Below are 22,256 nucleotides of genomic sequence, written 5' to 3' on the forward strand. Positions count from 1 at the left end.
CTTCCTCATTAGTGAAGACTGGCACTGGGTCCCTGTGGGCTGCTCTGGAAATATTTTAGGATGCAATTTATTTTGCTAATTATATTTCTCCAGCAATAATTTTAGTGTTTGCTTTTAAATCCTTCATTGATTTTAATTAAGCCTGCCTAAGCTTTCAAACTTTTCTTTCAGATAACAACAAGCTGCTTACTGCACAGCAACCAAAAACTCCATGCTCCTGGTAAAAATGCTTTGGACATATTGTCAGTGCCCAATGAATTTGTAAGCCTGAAGTCAAAAAAAAAAAAAAGGGGGAAGAAATAAGATTCTCTTCCAAGATATTCCAAGCTGGAAACTAGGGCATTTTTTCAAGGATTTCTCTTTCTTATAATTCTTTTTTCCTTCATAATAAAATACAAAAATTCAGATTTTCTGAGGATTTTCTGGAACAGTTCTTTGAATTATGCTTTTTCTTTTTTATTCTCTCTTTTTTTTTTGTTTCTTAAATCAAGCTTTTATAAGCACATCTATAACATGTAACATTGCATCATGTTAGAGATACTAAAGCTAATGTAGTGCAATGCAGAAGTATTAGATTAAATTACAAAAATAATACAGCATATGTGCTTAGCTGTTGGACTAACCTTGAGCTAGTTTAAAAACTTTGCACTACATCTTCATATGTGCTGTTGAAATACCTTTTAAGGTATTAAAATGGACAGGAAAAAAAAAGTGGAGAAAGGCCCCTTAATTTCTACAATAAAAATGTATTAACTGGATAGATAGGACTGCCACTGCATCATAGCTTTAAAAACACCATTTAGTTGAACTGACAAAAGTTTATGAGCTTCTTCCAACCATAATATTTCTAATATTTATCCTGAAAGAATAAAAGACATTTTATCTACTAATATGCAAAAACTTTGTGCAAAATAGTCTCTTCTTCTTGTAATTAACGTTCTATGTAATGTCTTTTGGAAAATATAGACTTTCATATTTTACCCTTTGACTAGGGTAATCATTTCTGTTGCTCTGCTATTTCAGAAAAGGAGTGGGTGTGAGTATTGGTTCTGCCTTCGGTAGTAGAAAATGATTTTAACAAAGCAGCTACTGTGAAGCGTTGCGGAGTTGTCCTGATACAAAATACAGGCAATTAGGGGAACATCCTGTGGCAGCATGTAGAGCTTTACAATCTGCTTCAGTAGCATTAAGACCAAGACATTTTTTTCTGTGACTAGTTATTTTAACAGGCTTCTTAAGGAAGCCAAATGAGTCAGCCAAAACAGTCAGTGCAGTAGTCCATAGAATTTACCAGAAACATAAGGAACAAATTGAATTTCATCAGTATTTCATGATTAATAACATAAATATATGGCAGTTATGGATATGAAGGAGATGAAGCCCTCAGTTTCCCTGGTTGTTATGAACAATCAGCAAAGGTACATGGTGCCATGGTACCAGTCAACAGTAGCATCACATAGTGTACATAATTTCACATCAAAAATTTTAATATTGCATTTACAGAAGCCTGAAGGAAGGCCTACAAGAAGTTTCTACAAGTTTGCCTCTGAGAGGCAAAAAAATAAAGAACCTTCACCATGACATACATAGGATCAAGCCCTTTACATCTAAATTGATACTATTAGGAATTCAACACTTTCAAACAAACCTTACTTAAGAGGACCAGGAACAGAGCTTTTGTCAAAGTTGTACGTTAACTTTTAGAAAAGGACAGCTATTAATTATAATTGGGCAGAATTCAAAATAATAAGACTCTGGCTCTTATTAGAAATACTGCAGTTTAGAGCAGTCCTTTGCATATGAACTGCATTTTCAACACGTTTCCCAGCCTGATTGATCTCTAACTCATCTATGCTTTGAATCACTTCCTTTAAAAAAATAAATAAAATAAAATAAAAGTATGTAACCAACTGTCAGCATTTATTTATTTATTTATTTTTTATTTTGACTGTTTGAAACAGGCATATACAAGTAATATTTTATGAATCTTAGAAGGTTTACAGACTGAGAACACTTCCTTAGGTCCAGGACTTCCACATCAATACATCATTTTAATGCAACACTGTATTATAGCAACAAGGCCTATTTTCCACTATTTAACAGGAATTTTCTCTTTTAATAAGAAATTAAATATATTACCCATTGTTCTCACTAGCTTTCAGTTGCCTGGTGTTGGTTTGGAAATATATATTTGTTTTTCTTTGTAAATGACTTTTCAGCTGAGATTTGCAACATTCAATTATTCAATCTTTTACAATGAGAATAGGAGCTAGAAGAGTGTGTTATAGGATAGGAAATGCAAAATTAAACCACATAAAGCTTTATGAGACTGGACATACGCAGTAGCTTTTACAAAGTGTATTGAAACAAAGGCATAAATGGATTGAAGTTTCATTTTCAAACTTATAAACATGCAACAAACCAAATAAACACTGTGTTTTGTGGGAGATGCAGAAATAAAGACTTGTCATGCATTAAAATTTTTATTATGATGTAAAAGCACAATATTATTTAAACTTTGCAATGCTGCAAAAAGGACAGTGTAAGTTATGCCTACTATAAAATTCTACAATAAAAAGTAGTGGATTCATTTTAGACACAACCTATACCTTACAATTTCCCAATGTTCAGTGAAGCAGTTGCTGGCTATCCTGAAGGCTGTTTACACTAACATTAAGCCATTCAAGTTATTATTGTCTGATCTGCAAAATTATTTAAGCATTTGTTTGACATTCCATGTAGGCAAATGCTTTGGCAAGTTATCTGTTACTTTATGAAACGGAACCTTACAGACAAATACAAATGTGACCATTTTAAGTCCTGTCACCACTTCAGTACAACTACTTCCTGTAAACCTCAGCCTTAAGTAGGCTAATGCCCTTCTATGTCAAGGTCAGAGTGATGTCAAGGCATATGGATTTCCACCCCCCCCCAAAGCTTATCATTATCTTTACCCTGTTTCTGGGCCAATTTCTAAGGATAAAGAATAAGACAGGAACAGAAATAATTTTAAGAGTTCACTGATGGAAAGCAAGACAAAACAGAATTTCAGGGGAAGTTGATACGAGGGCTCCCCCCTTACAGAAGGAGGAAAGGTAGCTCCGGAAGGGACACTTGACACAGGAGTAAAGACAAAGGAAGCTATACAGGGAGGAAAAAAAAATACTAACAGCTGTGTTGTAATATAAGACATCAGAAAAAGACAGGATGTGAAGAGGTAAAAAGAATGCAGTTCTGTGAGCTGATATTTGCCAGTCAATAGCCAGCTCTCCACAGTCCTTCAGAGTTACTTGCCTACTGGTGATGACAAGTGTAATCCCCTGTAATGGACACAGGGTAGCCTGAGTCACTGATTTTGGCTAGAAACATTGTGATGTACACTCTGCTTTATATCACCTTTGCCTTTTAACAGCTGTAGTCTATAAAATGACTTTTGTTATCAAAGAGCTCTTCATTAAGTAATGAACACATTTCCTGCTGGCTCCTGTGCTAAAGGGTGTAGAGCAACAGGAATGACCAGAAAAGCCCTGACCCACATTTCTGACAGGCTCCAACAAGATGCGCCACTCAGTAGTACTTCAGATATCCCAGTAAAATAACCCAGACAGATTTTACTCCATCTACTCACTGTTTTTTAAAGCTTAAGAAAATTTATGAGTGATGCAAGGAAAACACGTGAGCATATTTGTCCTCTGAGGTCTGGAAATCTCCTGATAAACTTCCACTAATATAGGCTAATCCCAGGCTGCAAATTCACAGCCATCATCACCCTTTCCAATCTCAGATCCTAACCATCTGGATCCTTCTCTTTACATAGAACAGGGGACAGATTTCCCTCCTGCTCAGATGTATTACCCTGTGGGCCAACAAAAAAAGACAGCTCAGGAAGTGCAGCCTCAGGCCTTACTCCTTTAACAGTAGCATGCTGTCTTTTTTCACTTCCTTTTTTTTTTTTTTTTTCCTGGAAGTAAAGTACTGCAAAATGTGATGCAAAAGTACATTACAATTCTGTGCAGTTCGGTAATTATTTTTCATAGTATCCCTCCTCAAAACGTATAGAATTTACTTTTAAGCAGCAGTCTAGCTAATTAACTCAAGATTCTTCCTCTCTTGCTACTTTCCCACAAGTTACATGCACATTTATAAACAGTTTGATACTAGAATAAGCGCTACTCTTTCTCATAAGAATAAAAGATATGAACCTGCTGTCCCAACTGGTGAGTTAAGAGGCTGTGCTCAGGTGCTTCATGGTTGTTCATCAGCACAAGCTCCAATAACAGCAGTTTTCAACAGAAACTATATTTCACCATTTTCAGTGCCTGTGATTTTGCCTTGAATCAGTACTGGGTAAAACATCTGCAGTTTTGATGAACGGCTATGTAGTGTCATCTTAGATGAAAAAAAGACCTCTCTCTTCAGTAAGTACAAATATTTTAGGACATAACCTGACTTTAGGCAGTAACACGATCATACAAAGGGTTCTTGATTTCAATTTTAGAAAATTGCAAACATTTATTTGAAAACAGTGTGTTTTCACTTTTTTTTTTTTTTTTTTTTTTGTCTGGTATTCTTTCCATTATTAATGGTAGTAGGAATGCTCAGGTAGCATGGCCCCAGTAAGAATTATTTCAAATAATACCTAAGCCTGCTGCTAAGGAATGCACCTCCATTGAAGGATCATTTAGCAGAAGCTTTTTTTTTTTTTTATTTTTATTTTTTTTTTTATTTCCCCAGTAGCTTTTCTTAAAGCAGTCTTCACAAATTTAACTGCTTGCTCCAACTTCAGCAGGGCAATATGAAAATGAATTGCCATTCTCAGGTAAATACCAGAAACTCCCTACAAGATGATTAGCAATCGTCCTCTCAAATATCACAGGATGGAACAGCTGACTGCTCTGCTGAAATGTGTCAGTGCTTTGTGTCTGTCGAATGCTGTAGAAGTGTCTGACGGGCTGTCTAGTTTCCAGATCTCTGAGCAGTAAGCTACAGAAATGTGGAAATACATGGTTTGCTTTTCAAAGGCCCATCCCTACTTTATTACAAAACCTATTGCACATATATTGTTTTAGCTCCTGCTGCTGTAATTCCCATATATTCTCATCAGCCCTCTAACTTCCTTGGTTAGTTTTGGCCAACACATGCTGTATTTGGCATCCCTGGTCATTTCAAACTTCCAAAATATTTTATTTTCAGTGCTATGTTTCAATTGTCTACAAGGTGCCATGTTAACTATATTTTGACTGATTTAGCATTTGCAAACTTTTTAACAGAAGTTCCTTGTTGTAATTCTTATAAGATTCCTACCTATGCAGAACATTTTTAATAAATGTTTTTTTCTCTGCAACAAATTTGAGTCTTTTGTGCCTTTTTTTTTTTTTTTCTGAATATGTATTTGTGCCTTTGATATTTCATGGATTAGGTGGACATTTCTGAAACCTTCTTTGTGCTATCTGGTAAAATAACCATATGGTTAACTCACCCAGACTAATACATTAAAAATGGTAAACATGTATACCTGAGCTCATCACCCCAAGCTCTCTTTGTAGTAATATAATACATTGACAAACAGAGAGAATTAGATACAAGAGGCAGTTCATCCAACCTGCTTTAAACATCTGCCTTTGGTGTTCATTGACTAGTGACTATATTGATTACATCTCTACTGACTGTAGATGAGTTAAGGATGACAAACATGGACACGGATGTCAACACAGATAGATGAATTGCATCCTTTCTCTATAACCTATTAATTTCATCTGTAAATTTGCCTGCAGGCTATGCCAATGCTCTTAACTCATGGCAGAATTATTTCAGATTCTGTGCACTTTCACCCAAGTGCCCCTTCCAGAACCACATGTGATCAACCCATCACGAATCAGCTAAGCCTTCACAAAGCAGTAACCATGTCACTCACTCCTTTTGCTTTCCTTCACTAAATACTAATCTATTGTTTTTCTGTTAATTTTTACTTCTTCTTCGTAATATACATTTTATAATTTATAAAGATGTGATTTTTTTCATGGAATGCCCAGGTTGTTACAGATATGTACAAGGTTGCTGGAGCAGTGATCTCTGCCTGTTAGAGATCATCAGATGATTGTTCTTGCCTTGTTCAGTTTATAATCTATTCTCCTACAATTCTGTGGTTTGCCTAGTGTAACCTATTACTATGCATGCTAATTTGCATGTTTTTCCATATAGGGATAGAAGCCTGCCACAATTATTTGCTCTTCTGTCATTTTTACAATATTCTTATTTCTAAATTTGCATACCTGAAGAACTCACTCACTGACAACACAGTAACCTGCGTGATATAGGACATAGACAACATTGGTAACATTGAAGTTTTATCTTTTCATTCACACCTATTTTTCTCTCCTGTGCCACTCATCTGTGCTCCATGACACAATGGTGCAACAACTTGCCCTCTGGGAGCTACTACTGAAATTGCTGATCTATTAAATGCCTATCACTTATCCTAATAGCAGGGACCTCCACTTTGGTTTCTCCATATGTCCTTTTCTCTTGCAGTTTTTCTTCCCTTTAGGTTTTCCAGGATCATACTGTCTCCTTGCTACAATCCAGTGTTCCCTGTCAATTGAAACCACAAGCAGCTATGCTCCTCCAAGTGTATAAAATTATTTAATTTAATTCACCACATGGGGTTCCTGGCTCCTTAATACATTGCTGTAGCTCAAACAGGGAACCCCTTCTTCTAACCCATTCTGTCCACTGATCATCCTCCTCCTCTAGTCCATCTAGTGGGGCTCTACACATTCATGTCCCAGAACAGACTAAGCTTCAACCTTTCACTGTCCTACATCTCCTTTTGAACTCGGAAATTGGTAGTTACTTGCCCAAGGTAAGGCTCAGTGAAAAATTAACCAGAGACTTCAAGATTTAGCTCACAGATCTCATTTCCATTTTTAATTTGCTGAAAGTAGTTACTACTACATTTTGGAAACTGATGCTCCAAGAGTAACAATTCCTTTCTATTCACAAAATTTGACTTTGATAATGATATCATAATTAACTGAAATGAATTTGCTAGAGAAACATTCACATATACACTCATAATCAGCGTATTAATACTTGCACTGACTTCTGTTTTGCAAAACTCATTTTGTTTGGGAATGAAATGTGACAGACGGTTCAAGGCAAAAAGCATCAGTGTCAGCAAGTTGTAGTCATGACATAATTGTCTTGATTAGTCTAGAAAAGTTCCGAAGAGGTAGAGAAGTTTTAACTGAAACAGCCTTGGAAATCTTAACAAAACAAAACAAACAAACAAAAAAAAAAACAACAACAATAACAACAAAACCCACAATAGAATCCAAGTTTATAACTAGTCAGAAAATTCTATGATTCTTAGGGGATGCACACATGGTTTTCATTTTAATGACTGTTCCTGAAAGATTGCCTAAATCAAAGGTCATATTGACCTGGCAGAATGCCTTAATATGTTTTGGAGCTTCTAGACGCTGCTTTGCCACAAAACAGGTCTAAGGGGAAGTAAATGCAATGTCAAATAAGGGAAAGTTATTGTCACCATGTACTCACAGGTGCCCCTAGTAGTAATTAGCCCCAAACTAACCACCAGTTTTACAAATCCATTTGAGGAAGAGTTTTGATTTACTTTTTTTTTTGCCTGTACAAGTACATGGGTTATATTCTAAACACCTTTTCTATGTATTTGTTGCATTTTCCAATATTGAAAGCTTACAGTTATAAACAAAAATCACAACAGGACATGACATTACTTTAAAAATGTGGTTTATAAGAATTTGTGGAGACATGCTTCTATGACAAAGAACCACAAATTACTAATTATGCTTAGAACAATACTATAAACTGTCTTACCTTCTAGTTATAAATTAAATAGCTTTGTAAAACATAAGCTGAGGACATCAGTGAGTAAAGCCCTCAAACTAGTTATTTTTACTACCTTTTCTAAATAAACAATAAAGAGAAAAATAAGTTGAGTATACACCTCAGAAATTTAAAAGGCAACTTGGAAACCGGACTATGCCACAGCACAACCTACATAAAGAAAAGAGGAAAACATTAGAGTAGTCATTTTTATTGTGACAGGGATTTAATGTACCATTGTCCTCAACTTTCCTTTTGACAAGGTTGTTTAATTCTTGACTGGGAGGTAAAAACAGTTTGCAGTGTTGTCATTAGCATAATTAATCATATCCTGTTCCCCAGAAAGTGTACATTTGTCATGTGGGACACCTGTACACATTAACTTTGTCATTCTTTTCATCCAAGAATAACCTCGTGAGGTCTTCCAGATCTCTAGTAATAAAAATGCCATTATAAAATGTTGACTACTGAGAAACAGTAGACCATACAGTATTAAAAGGACCTGTCCTTACCATTTATTGTTAGGCTACCACAGGCGGGAGAGGTGGGCCAATAAGAATCTTATGAAGTTCACCAAGAAGAAATACAAAGTCCTGCACCTCAGGAGGAAAAACCCCAGGCACCAGTACATGCTGGGGGCCACCCAGCTGCAAAACAGCTCTGCAGAAAAGGACTTATGAGTCCTGGTGGACACCAAGTTGAATGTGAGTCAGCAATGTGCCCTTGCTGCTAATGCTAGGCTAACGGTATTCTTGGCTGCTTTAGGGACAGTTCACCAGCAGGTCAAGAGAGGTGATCCTTCTACTCTACTAAGCACCATTGAGGCCACACCTGGAGTACTGTGTCCAGTTCTGCCCCCCCCAGTACAAAAGAGATGTGGACATACTAGAAAGAGTCCAATGTTGGGCTACCAACATGGTCAAGGGACTGGAATACCTCCTCTGTGAGAAGCTGAGAGAGTTGGGACTGGAGAAGAGAAGGCTCAGGGGGATCTTTTAAATGTCTGTTAATGCTTAAAGGGAGGGTACAAAGACAGAGCCAGGCTCTTCTCAGTGGTGCCCAGTGCCAGGACAAGAGGCAACAGGCACAAACTGGAACACAAAAAGTTGCATCTAAACATCAGGAAGAACTTCTTTCCTGTGAGGGTGATGAAACGCTGGCACAGGTTGCCCTGAGAGGTTTGGCTGTGGCTTCTCAAGGAGAAACCTTGACCAGCGATAGGACAGGACTGGTCCTGGCGACAGTGGCCCCTATTTATGTTTCTTGTCCTGTTGCACCTCTCAGCAGACCTCCACAAGCCAGAGTCTGTGAACTTGCTGGACATCTTAAAGATGAGAGAATGCTGCAGTTGTGCTCTCCACAATGCTCCCCTCTGCCTCTCTTTTTTCCTTTTCTGACCCAAGTTACGTACTTCTACCAGCACTTATCATCATCGGATACTAAATCCCCTGTCCTCATGCAGCCCAAATCTGCTGACATTTCTCTCCCGTGTTTTGGCTCCAGCACTGTCTCCATGAGTGCGAATGTTATATACACACACACACACAAATGTGATTACTGGGGTAAAAAAATAAACAGAAAACAATTAACACTATAAAGTCTTCCACTGAGAAGGTTTTATATCAGTTAAATTCATGCAGCTTGAATTTTCATGATATTGATATTTTGTAATTTTCTTTTATGTGGAAAGCAAAATTTCTTAAAGAAATACTGCAGTTTCTCTCTTGACATGTATAGAACGAAAAAGAAAAAAAAAAAAAGACTTAAAATACCTGCAAGAAACTCTTCTCAAATTACTCAGGGTAAACAGTTAGAAAGCCACTTACCCCCAGTTGCCACTGTAATTTCACGTAGAAAATGGCCATAAAATGGAAAATCGAAGGACAGATTTACTCTCTGAAAGGAACAACACCAGAAAATAAAATCAATATTGTGCAGAAAGGTAAGAGGAAAAAAAAAAAAGGAGAGTTCTCCACTTCAAATATCTGTTTCAATCATTGCTTTTTATTTTTCACTGGAGCCTTGTTATTCTAAATCTGGAATTGTCAACAGTTATCTGGGAACAATTCTGTGTACCACTGCTTTCAGGCTTTTATGTTCATCTACATAACTGAAGACTTTAGAAAAAAAAACCACATCTCTCAATCAGAACTTATAACTCTCTTATAAGAATAAAATTAAGAAAGATTTGTTGATTTTTTCCTAAACAAATAAATAAAAAGCAACAACAAAAAACAGTTGTTTAAGCCTCTTTGTTAAGAAGAGCCATCTATATATCAGTTTTACAGAATCCCTGCTCAGCTGCTTTGGTGGTGGGTGGTTTGCTCCTCAGCCATGTCTCTTCAGATTCAGGTGCTCTCCCTGACCTCTTGATGTTACTTGGGTGCTTATCTGATGAAAACAGGTAACTGGAAGGCGATTTTTTCATCAGATCCAAGTTACACCACTTCCCAGACCTCTTTATAACACTAAACAGGAGCTGAAGTTATTTATAAAAAAATAAGCAACAGAAGTACTAGCAAACTTTACCTAAACTACTTATAGTAAAATACAAAAAGGAAAAAAATATTTTTCCTCTGTCGACCTACCGGTTACTATCAGCTGAATTCATAGCCGAGAACAGTAATTTGGAGATTTAGAGAACAGACATCTCCTCACCTAAGGTCTTCATAAAGTACCATTCAAATTCAAATTTATTTTCCCTTTCTGCCTATGGCTCTCTCCTTTCCCATCTATTCCACTGCTTTTCTACAGCTCGTTGACTAATGTGGCCACCCACTGTTATCACTGTTATCACCTGTTGTGCTATCTGTCTCACCCCTGAACAAATCAATTGCCATGACGGAAAGGTGCACTGAAATTCCAGAAAAATATTTTCATTGCTTTAAAGTTATATCCCATAAAAACATAAAATTTGCATAATGGCCTGAAGCCTAAATAGGAACTGAGTATGCAGCTCATTGGTATTTGGCATTTAAGAGGAGTTACTACAGTAAAAATTGGTTTGAAGATGGTTTGTTGTTGTTGACTATTCTTTGGCCCTAAGCTTTGATGTCTCCACTTAAAAAAGGGCAATAGTTGATACTTTATTAGAAAAAAAAAAAAAACACCATTATTTCTATTTTATTTATTTATTATTATTATTATTATTTACGGATTATATCTGGGTTATACATTATTACTTCTTCTCTCAGGAAGGATTATATTTACATCCACTAGAAATGTTTACAGAATTATTTAGCATGAAATTAACAGCTAAAGATTTACAGGAACTTTAAATTAGATTTTCTTTCCACTTAAGTGGAAGACAGAATTTTGACAGGATTTATTAGCACTTTTTTAAAGAAAAAAACCTTTTAATTAGAATGCAAAATCCATTTGCATTGTGTTAATTGGACTGAGTAGGTTCTAATGACCTCTTCTGTATGTATGTAAATATGTATCCACAACCAAACATTTTTAATCACATTGGCATAGCAAAAGACAGCTCATGAATTAAATTAAAAGAACTTATTTTTTTCATGTTTTAGTTTTCACTGTTGAGAAGGTGTATGCTATGTTTATGTATGTATTTCACTTAGATTATATTCTCGTTCTACCTCACATAATTTCCAAGAACACTGTTAAAAAAAATAAATCTGACCAGACCTTCCCTCTTTCTGTTATGCATTTTTCCTGTTAACATTAGCTTTCTGAATAACCATTAAACTGCTTTTAAGAGGCACAGTTGCCTTTCACAGTCCTCTGAATTACTGTAATATAGATATTAGAATAATGATAGTGTTTGCAATAGATAAAGCCTTAATCTTATGCCCTCTCAAGCCAGATATTGATGTCTTTGACTTCTATCAAAAAGTGATGGCCCAAATTCTGACAATGTAATAGATGTTTAATACAGACAATTACATAGTTTAATGCAGTAATAAAGAACCAACAGGATTTAAGGATTTTTTTTTTAATAACCACAAGAAATAAATGTCTTTTTAATTTTGCCACTATAAAGCATGTCTTGTTTTTCAGAAAGAATCCTGGAATTTTTGACCTATTTATGGAAAAATATTTTCTCCATGTATAAATTACAGAATGGACTGACAGGAAAGAGAATTGAGCATGACAAGCAAGAGTTACTCCTGTATCTCAGTCAGTGTTCAAATAATCAAATATATGTCTCATCTAAACTGAGCATCCAAGTCACACCTAAAATTTTACTATAGGGTTAAGAGGACAGTGGCAATGTTCTGAAACAAACAAACAAACAACAACAAAAAACACTATTACTGATATAAATCCTATAGAGCTATACATTTTAATTGTTCCATTAATATTGGTTTATTATTTTCCCCAAACATTGAATATGCTCAGCCAAATCACTTCATAGATCTTCTCTTCATTTCCTTTCCCTGCAACAAGCCTTGGCAGTTTGTGGAAGCTCATAGGATTAAATACTTCTGAATGAAGAAAGACACAAATTCAATTAAAAATTTTTAGCTTTCAAAGACTCCCTGACCTTATAAGAATCTTAATCTTTAGTAATTTAACTCCTTGTTCTCCTATCAAATTTGAAAGTAATCTTTAAAAAATTATCAGCACGTTAATCTACAAGTCACGGAAGAACGTGACTCTTTAGCAGGTCTCTTTAGCAGGTCTAGGGAGGTGATTGTCCCCCTGTACTCGGCTCTGGTGAGGCCGTACCTTGAGTACTGTGTTCAGTTTTGGGCCCCTCGCTACAAGAAGGACATGGAGGTGCTCGAGAGAGTCCAGAGAAGGGCAACGAAGCTGGTGAGGGGTCTGGAGAACAAGTCTTACAAGGAGCGGCTGAGGGAGCTGGAGTTGTTTAGCCTGGAGAAGAGGAGGCTCAGGGGAGACCTCATCGCTCTCTATAGGTACCTTAAAGGAGGCTGTAGAGAGGTGGGGGTTGGTCTATTCTCCCACGTGCCTGGTGAAAGGACGAGGGGGAATGGGCTAAAGTTGCGCCAGGGGAGGTTTAGGTTGGATATTAGGAAGAACTTCTTTACTGAAAGGGTTGTTAGGCATTGGAATGGACTGCCCAGGGAAGTGGTTGAGTCGCCATCCCTGGAGGTCTTTAAAAGACGTTTAGATGTAGTCCTTAGTGATATGGTTTAGTGGAGGTCTTCTTAGTGTTAGGACAGAGGTTGGACTAGATGATCTTGGAGGTCTCTTCCAACCTAGACGATTCTGTGATTCTGTGATTTAAAAGACATTTTGCAGAGTAAAGTTTATGTTCATGGATGAGAAGGGAAGACATGGCTACTTAGTAATGTTATGATCTACTCAGACCCTTTGAAGCTACAGCTGTTACACAGTTTTTTATTTTTTTTTCTACCCCCAAAAAATCACCTTGAATGTCTGAAAAAAAAAGAAAAAAGAAATGAGTAGATCAATAAATCTGTAGAACACTTATTTTTCTTCTAGATTCAATATTAGAATCTCTAATTCATTAAAATAACTATTTTGATTTTTTTCTTAATTCTTTCTGAATTAAGGATAATTTAATGGAGAGTGGATTATGAAGATGTTACTAAAAACAGAGAAATTTTCCTGTAAAATATCTAAACAGTTGATAGAATGCATCTCTTTTAAAAATAACTTAGTCATGTAAAACACATTATTATTGTATGCTCAGATACATACATGAAATTAATTATAAAAACATAACATATAAAGCCTTATTGGATAAAACTAGTTGACACTCTTTCAGCCTTCAGAACAGATATGAAACAAATCTCTGAAGAAGGGTTCTTTAAAACAGCATGTAGACAAGTCTGCAACCAATCTAGTTCACAGACCAAGATAGTTTGGTAACTATGAATAGAGATGAATGTCAGCCTGTTAAATTTGGTTCACTGCCTTCTCTACTAGAGCTGGCAAGAAAGACGGAGTGGGCAGATAACGCTAAGTGGAAATGTCTTAAACCACTTCATTTGGGGAGAGCAAGTTGAAGCTCTCATGCTCAGGAGTCTGCCATGCTCCACATTGATCCCATACTCAGCCTAGAAACATTACTTCATTTTAAATCTCTGTTTCAATAACTTCAGCAAAATATCCCTCTTGGAACAGACATTTTAAAATGTAGAACCTCATAGACCCAACTAGAAACAGTAATGTTTAGAAAGAGGGAGTGGATTGAGCCATCTTCAACAGGTTAAAATTTCTCAAAGGAATTTCACTAATATTTAACTTCCAAGGCTAATAAATTACTTTTTTTTTTTTTTTTTCCAACTTGTATAGTTATTTTAACTGCTCTATTAGTTTTTGCATGTTTCCATTCTCTGTCTCAACACAGAGCACCAGAATCCCAGGTGAAGAAGGCAAGGCAGACATTACAGGTTCTTACTTTTAGGTACTCTTGGAATTTTTTCTCATTAGAAAAAAACTGTGTTAAGAAAATAGCCAATACTTTGCTTTATTAAATCTACCCAAAAGATATACAACTGCCTGAGCCCTGTGTATTTGCATTGGCTCCTTACAGTCTTTTTGGCTATAAGGAAGGTATTTTATGGTTTGGACTCTCTGTTAGTCAAATATAGCAGATTTATCACCCCACTTTGTTTTATGTATTTTGAGCTAAATACTGGGCTATCTCTTCTTGCTGCCACTGACACTCCTCTGAGCCAGTCACCTGGCTGGTGCCAGGGAAATAACAGATAAACTGAGAGAAAAGAGGAATTTAACAATTTAACTTAGATTTTCTCTCAGCTTTAAAGCTGATAAACACCTTTTCATCTCAATACAAACAAACAAACAAACAAAAAACCCCTCAAACAACACACACAACTCAACAAACTGTACAACTTTAAGTAAAACGTTAGCTTTATCTTATTTTGTATTATTTCAGTTTTTAAACTGGCATAATCCAAGTTTTTGTTGGAGCTAAATTAGTGAAATAAGAATCTCACAAACCACAGTTCTGATTTGTAAATTTTTACATTTAATTTGTGTTAGTATTGGCTCTTCTTTGTATGCAGTTTTAGCCACAGGTCAGATCTGAGAACATAACTTGTAAATCATATTGTATTCAGTTATATATGTAAGCAATCCCATATTTTCATACCTGTTTTACCAGGCAACAATGAGTTAAACAAGATGGTTATTTACACTCTTAATAATATTTATTTGTTGTTAGCGTGAAACTGCAATCATATCTATCACTTCTGTTGCTATATGACATAATAATGATTTTTATCGTTCTCCCAAAAGAAAAAGTTACTATGACACTTCGTACAAAATGGAAATGGAAACACAGATACACTTCATGGAAGGCTTAAAACTTCAGCAGCTTAATCCTCAATCCCGTTCCATTGTTACTGATGTCATTGACAAAATTTCTTCTTACTTCAACAATGCAAGTAGTATACTGTTTGATAGTTTGAGATCTAACATTAAAAACAGAAATACATTTTAAAAATATCTGTAAAGATATCTCTGAAGGACTGTTATTTCTGGTACAAAAAAGGCAATGTGGAATCATTTGAAATTCATAGCTTAACTAAAATTCAAAGATGCAGCTCTGTGAACAGTAGTCAAAATATTTAGTAAGTACTGTTATATCACTCACTGGTGAGCCAACAGTACTTACTAAAAAATAATAATAATAATAAAAAAATCCATGTCAGTCAAAGAAGAAAAAGCATAACAACTTACTGCTGCTTGCCGATGGGTATTGGAGAGGATCCCATGAATCTTTACTTTGTCTTTCTCCATTTGGTCTATATTGACCCACAAATCCCGGCTAGTAGAATCATATGGGCCATATGTTCTTGAAGTATAATAATTATGATCTGTATCCTCCTGACATGGGGGGAAAAACATAGCAAAATACAGATTAGAATGGAAGGTGAATCTTAGTTTTATATGAAATTCACACTTGAAATACTGAGTTCTGTTGCTCCTGGGAGCAGCAGAAAAGGCAAAATTGCAAGTCAACAGTCAACAAAAATACAAATTGCAAATGTGTTGCAGAAGACAGCTCTGCCTCCAACCACAAGCATTCAGCAAGGCAAATAGTTACCTCGTGCAATCATCTTATATTAAAATCATAATTTTTCTCTGTCCTCAAATCCTAACCATACAGTGCATCTAACCACATCAGTGAAATCTATGGCAAAATGTGTGATGGCTTTCAAGGCAAGATGAACAGTAAGTTCATGTAACAACTACCATGCCATAGCAAAGTGAGGAGCAGTACTCAGAGCCAAGATTTTAAAAATAATTGTATTTTTTAACATTTCTAAACATAATTTATTAGAATATCCTATAAGAAAACATCCATAAAATTCCCAATAGCTATAGTCTTACAAGTGTACTTCATTTTAAATCTCCAAAACACCATTTTATGGTACATTTGATATTCAGAGAGAGATCAGGACATACATATTTGTGGAAAAAAATCTTCCTAGTTCTTGCATTCTTTAAAGTGACAGTAGTTGCTGTCATGCCCACATCACAGCAAATTCAGAGGTAAAAATACATGAATCCTACATGTGTTGTGCGAGACTGTGCTAGCGGTCCATCAAATTCTGCAGCTTGTAGATATCTAGTTCAGTAATTGTGTTCATGGTTCAGATAACAGTGAGAGTCTTGGCAATGTCTGTTTATTTTGGATGACAAAGCTGAGATACCAGCACTCAAAATACTCTGTATGACATTCCACTGCAATCTGTTTACACTCAAAATCATATAAATCGCTAGCCGCTATTTAGCACATAAAGAAATTAATTTTTGAAATCTGATTATTCAAAACTGATTGCATGTTTAAAAATTCAGGTATAGAAGTTTCCAAAAATTTCTATCAATGTCAGAGTTTGTGCTGAGATTGTGCAAACTACTTAAGAGGTAGTCTCTATATGAAAGGCTAAACATCTAATTTTTAAAAAATACCACTAATGACAAGGTGAAGAAAGCTATACAAGAATGGAGGTAGGAATAGCAGTTTTTCTTTATCCTTATAGGGTACACTTCTGTGGAGAAAAGTAGTTTACAATGAAAGCCAATGTAAAAGTCTTTTTTATTAAAAACAAAATTAAAAAAAAAACAAAAAAAAAAAGAAGCTGTCCAGACAGGGAAAAAGGTGGTTTACCAGCAAGAAAAGAAACAATAATAGTGGCCAAAGTAGAATGAGATTTTCCTGAGATCTATTTTTCATACTTGAGCAGACATACAGGACAATAATTCTCTTTCATGACTAATATAAATGAAGAAAATTATTTCAACGCTGGTTATTGCCAACTATGACTGCTGAAGAAAAATAAATATTATAGGTTAGGAAGAAAAATACGTGTTTTATCTGAGCTATTCATTTCCAATATCTTAGGAATCAATAGAAAGGTAGAGACAATCATATAGACCATACTGATTCCCAATAGCTGTGATGGTCTCTACCTTTCCAGATAGCATCTAAGACTGTGAAAGGAAACAAAGGCACTTGGTCTGAGGTTAGAGATGAAACCTCAGATTTCACCTTTAAAGTCTTCCTTTACTTGTCCAAAGTTTTTAACTGTGACATATTTAAATCAACAACATCGACAGCTTTCTGCTAAATAGCTACAAGAAATACTGTACTGAGAATTAGACACTGGTAAAAAAAGCAAAAAAGCAGAAATCTCAATGAAAGTGTTTTAAAATTATAATAAAATTAGAAAATAAACAGTGAAATAGAAAGTGGAATAGGAAGACTTAGAATTTAGAATTCTCTCCATGATGGAAAATCCGTCTGCTACACCTCCTATACCCAGGAAGCAGCATAGGACTCCCTTCACACCAGGCCATGCTGCCATGCAGACCTGACACCCCCTCACCACAACCCACTCCCAAGGACATACACAACCCATTCCTACTGTTGTGGTCCTGAGTTGAAGACATATTTGGCAATTCCTTATGTTTTACATGAACTGGTTCATATTCTAGGTTAAATATATTGACCGTAAATCCCATTTCAGCTGGAAATTATTCTGCATTAACAACATTACTGATGCATTTTACTTAAACTGCCGCAGAAAGGATCAGGTTGTTTTCTGCTTGAGGTTTTCTTTTGTTGTACTTTATATGCGAAGATGTACTCGCCCAGTAAATCTCAGTGACACTTTTGAAGCAACTTCTAACAACCTCAGCAGCCCTTGGTTAGTCATACAAATAAACATAATTAAAACTATACTGTCAGGAAGATGACAGAAAAGCCAGCCACCTTACCAAATTATTTTCTTCTTTAAGAGTCAACAGAAGCCGTTACTGTTGTCATGTATACAAAGGAGGTACAGTAAATGAAAAGGTTTTGACAACATATTTTCCCAGTCTAACTTATCATTCTGACAGTGTTTCCATAGAAATTAAAAGTTACATTTGAAACATTGCAAAGTCTCAAGGAAAGAGCCCCAAGAGACAAAGAAATAATTACCCAAACAGCTTGTTTCAGGTAAACATGCAATGTTTAAGCTGTGAACAGATATATATATTTTTTTCATCTCCAGTTTTTCGTAACTAATAAAAGCAAGTTACTCCAGTTAATTACTAGCAGCTAAGCCACTCCCTCCACAAACAGATAGATCTAACCCTGAGCCTAGCTGATTGCTCTGTAAGACTGCTTTAAATGGTATTTTGATCCATGCTTAAAGCAAACTCTTCATCTTGTAAGTCAAATACTTAAATTATAGCCCTCAGCTCAATCATCTTTCTCCGTGTATGAGGAATTACTCATATATAAATAGCTACTAAATTTGGCATTAAAGAAAATATTTAATTTACTGTTTTAATTCAAGTAAAATAACCTTGAATAATTATGGAATTAAGCAAATTCACTTCTACTTGGATGATAAAAAGAAAAAAAAATTCTTGCTCTTTGGAAAAGATTCATACCTTCATGCAGATGTATTTTGTGAATGAAACATTAAATGTATATCTATTGCATCTTATTTTTTCTACTATCTGCAAGTTTACTATATAACTAGAAAAAGCAACATGCAGCTAAATAATAATGTTGGCCTTAGCAGCTCAGGAGGTCTTAATACAGTGAGGAACCATGACTGTATTCCAAGTCATTGCCTTCGTAGTTTTGAACATGCATTACTACAGAAATGAAATCATTGGATTCTTCCATAAGTTTCCCAGTGATAGAGTAATGCTTTATTAGAATTAATAGACATCTTTGAGTTTTCATTCCATCAGACTTGTTTAAGGGGTTTGGTTGATTGTACCTGCTTCATAATATATTTCTTCAACTGCATATATTATATGTATAAGAAAGAAAAATGTTTTAGAAATAATGCTGGATTTGCATGTAAGGAAATAAATTATTAAGAAAATAATTTTATGGCTATATTACACACAGATGGAGAGTTCTACAGATAGGTAGAATTATATAGAAGAGAATTAAAATTTAATTAAAAAAAATAAAATTGCGTCATCTTGTAATGGAGTAGAAACATGTTACCAGAGGAAAGAAAAGGCAGAGAAAACAGAAAACATGCCCATAACTACTTTAAGAAACAGCAGAAAAAATATCTAAGGAGCTGACTGTTGAACACAAGTGTTTTTTTTTTCTTGTTGTTGTTGTTTTCTGGGTATTTTTGGGAAATGAGAATTATTTTGCATTGCTTCTCTAGAAGCACAGTCCAGCCCAAGTACTGCATATATATAAAATAAGAATCACCTGTATGCTATTGACAAATACAACTTTTAAAGCAATGGATTTTTCTAAAGACTTTGCACCGACTATGGGGATTACTCTTGTCAGCCTTTCAGAGTTTAACGGGAATATTTATTACAAACTTTTTCATAACTCTTCCCTTTAGGGAAAATTATTTATTTATTTTTTTATTTTTACTTGAGGCTATCTTACTGTAGACTATAAAGAAAATTAATTTCTTACATTTTTCTAAAGAGATATTGTCTGATGACACCTTGAGTATATTTCCATATTTTCCCCACTACAACTGATTTTTCTCATGCATGCTGCATGCATACACTGTTCATAAAAGCTCAGCACAACTGAAGATCAAGGTTTCTTTAAATTCTTGATGTTCAGTATTTGTTGAGTTTATTGAAACTGTATTGTCAGATTTCCATTCAGTCAACACACAATGAAGAAATTCTGAAGCCATCAAGGATATGGTGTTATATTTATAGACACTTAATTTTATCACTGTAAAACAAAGAACCAGTATTTAATTTTTAACAAAATTCATTATTACCTAAATATTGCTAAAAATCACAGACTAGGTATAATTTTTAATGAAATAAAAGTGCTTCTGGTATTTGCTCCAAAAATTAGTACTGAGGAAATTCATCACCAAATACTATGTTCAGAAAGTCATCTTTAACTCTGAATATAATATGAGCATTTATGGATAAATAGCTTATGAAATTAATCAGACAATTATGTTTTCTAAAAGCTGCATTTGTAGAGTAAAATGGAAACCCTGGAAAGAGAAAAGAGGCAATTACATATTAAAAATAGACCATTTTTTCAGGGAGAGAACAAAGATAATAAAATATAGCTTGGGGAATTTAGAGGAAGGAAATGAGCTAGCAATTAAAAGTATTTCCCTAATGAAGAAAAGCAGTTCTGGCAATTCATTTCACAGAATAAAAAAGGAACACCCTTTCTATTAAAACAAACCAGCAACAAGACAGTCTAGCATGCAGACAACAAAACCAGCTTCCTCAAAACAACTTGTATCCAACCACATTTAATGCTTGTTACTCTCTCTGAATAGTTTTGAATTTTTGTTAGAAAATTGATATTACGATTCTGGACATTAGTAGTAGCCACTACCTTAAAACAGTATAAAGGGGATCACAGAAGTGACAACTGATGTTGGACTCTGGAAGGGGTGAAAGAGATCCATGGTCATGCTTTGTGCTACCAAGGTAGCAGAAGCATATGTGTATGGTCTTGCAATTGAATTGTCTCATGTATTCACCTTTTCTTTAGACAGGCACAGAATGAGACAGGGGTGGCAAGGATACAAGCAGAATATCGAGAATGTGGCCCCAAGGGGATGAGGCAGTTTGGGAAAAGACCATCAATGCTGAAATGGTGTCCTAATGGAAAGATTAAGATGAGAGAAAATGGGGAAAAGAGACACTTAACATGCTGTTTCCGTCTAACTGCATTTTAACACAAAGCACTGTAATTATAATCATAGCATAGCAGTGATGAAATTTTACCGGTTTATAGGATCAGATACCTGAAAAGCCCAGAGGAATGATTAATTTGAAATGGCCTCTCAAAAAGCAAAAGCTCTAATTTCAGTATATAGGCACCAGGAAAACTACTGCATGAAAGTCTTGCAGAGGATATATATAGTGGCTGCTACTTAGAAAGCTTGATTGTTATGAGTGGTTCTCTGAAGCTCAGAAGTACCGATTTCATTTCATAAGTGCTTTGTATCATGGATAAGCTGTGCTGCTCAGTTCCTTAACAAAAGCATTTGTTCTGTATGAATCTCTACTGAGAAAATGTAAAATTTACAAACTGCTTCACTGCTTTCACAATGACAAAACTACAATCTTTTTTTTTTTTTAAAAAAACAACAACAACAACAACAACAACAACAACATCTGAAGTGGGAAGTACTTAGGAAATACATATGGGCATAACATATGTCTTCCACATACACGGCCATTGGGAACATGAAGACAGCCTGCAAACTTTGCTGTTGATTACACAAGCCTTAGCAAAATCTATTTTGAACAGCTAATATCATGTCTAATGAATGAGGGGAGCCCAATCAAACAAAAGGGAAAATCCTTTGTCTGCATGCACTGGCATTAAGAACTTCATCTCACACTGTCTTCTCTGAGAATACACCAATGAGTGCTGTGCAGACTGCTGAAAGCCTGTCCATGTGTGTGCTGGAGTCTTAAGACTATGGGTTTTTCACAGGAGACTGAGGGCCAGTGTGAAGACCACTTTGCCTAGAACCTCACAGAGGCTGTTTTTGTAAACCCTCAATGTCATCAGGTGGGCTCAAACACAAGCACTGAGCTCAAGGCTCTTGCCCATGTGTATACAGAGGGCTTTATATGTCTCCACATCAACTTGGAGCTTAAGCTCCAAGATTTTTAAACTACACTTTTCTGTCTGAGTGCCTGACAGCACCTATAATAGGAAGTCATACACTGACAAACAGCCTGGCAAAGAAGGATGCCATAAACCTGTTATTAATCCAAAAAGCCGTTTAGTCTTTCTGGCTTTGTGAAAAGTCAGCTTGGAGCTGTTGCTTTTTTCTTGATATTCAGCTGCTTTCGAAAGGAAACTTCCCTCTTGGGGAAAGCTATAAAACTGTCAGCCTATTTAGAGGTCATTACAGCAGTCTTATAAAGCCCCTTGGACAGGCTTGTCATAAGAGACAAGCTTCAAAAGAGCAAAA

General features: G+C 35.5%; 1 protein-coding gene across 1 annotated transcript in view; it reads right to left on the reverse strand.

Moving 5' to 3' along the window:
- The window catches only part of PLXDC2 (plexin domain containing 2), a 266,237-nt gene that overhangs the window by 101,590 nt on the left and 142,391 nt on the right, over positions 1 to 22,256 (reverse strand). Inside the window, exons 3-4 of the mRNA XM_040546250.1 lie at positions 15,532 to 15,678; positions 9,696 to 9,765 (exon numbers count right to left, since the gene is read on the reverse strand). Coding sequence (XP_040402184.1) covers positions 9,696 to 9,765; positions 15,532 to 15,678 — 217 coding nt within the window. The remainder of the gene's footprint in view (positions 1 to 9,695; positions 9,766 to 15,531; positions 15,679 to 22,256) is intronic.

Source organism: Cygnus olor, chromosome 2, assembly GCF_009769625.2.
Source record: "Cygnus olor isolate bCygOlo1 chromosome 2, bCygOlo1.pri.v2, whole genome shotgun sequence".
NCBI lineage: Eukaryota > Metazoa > Chordata > Aves > Anseriformes > Anatidae > Cygnus > Cygnus olor.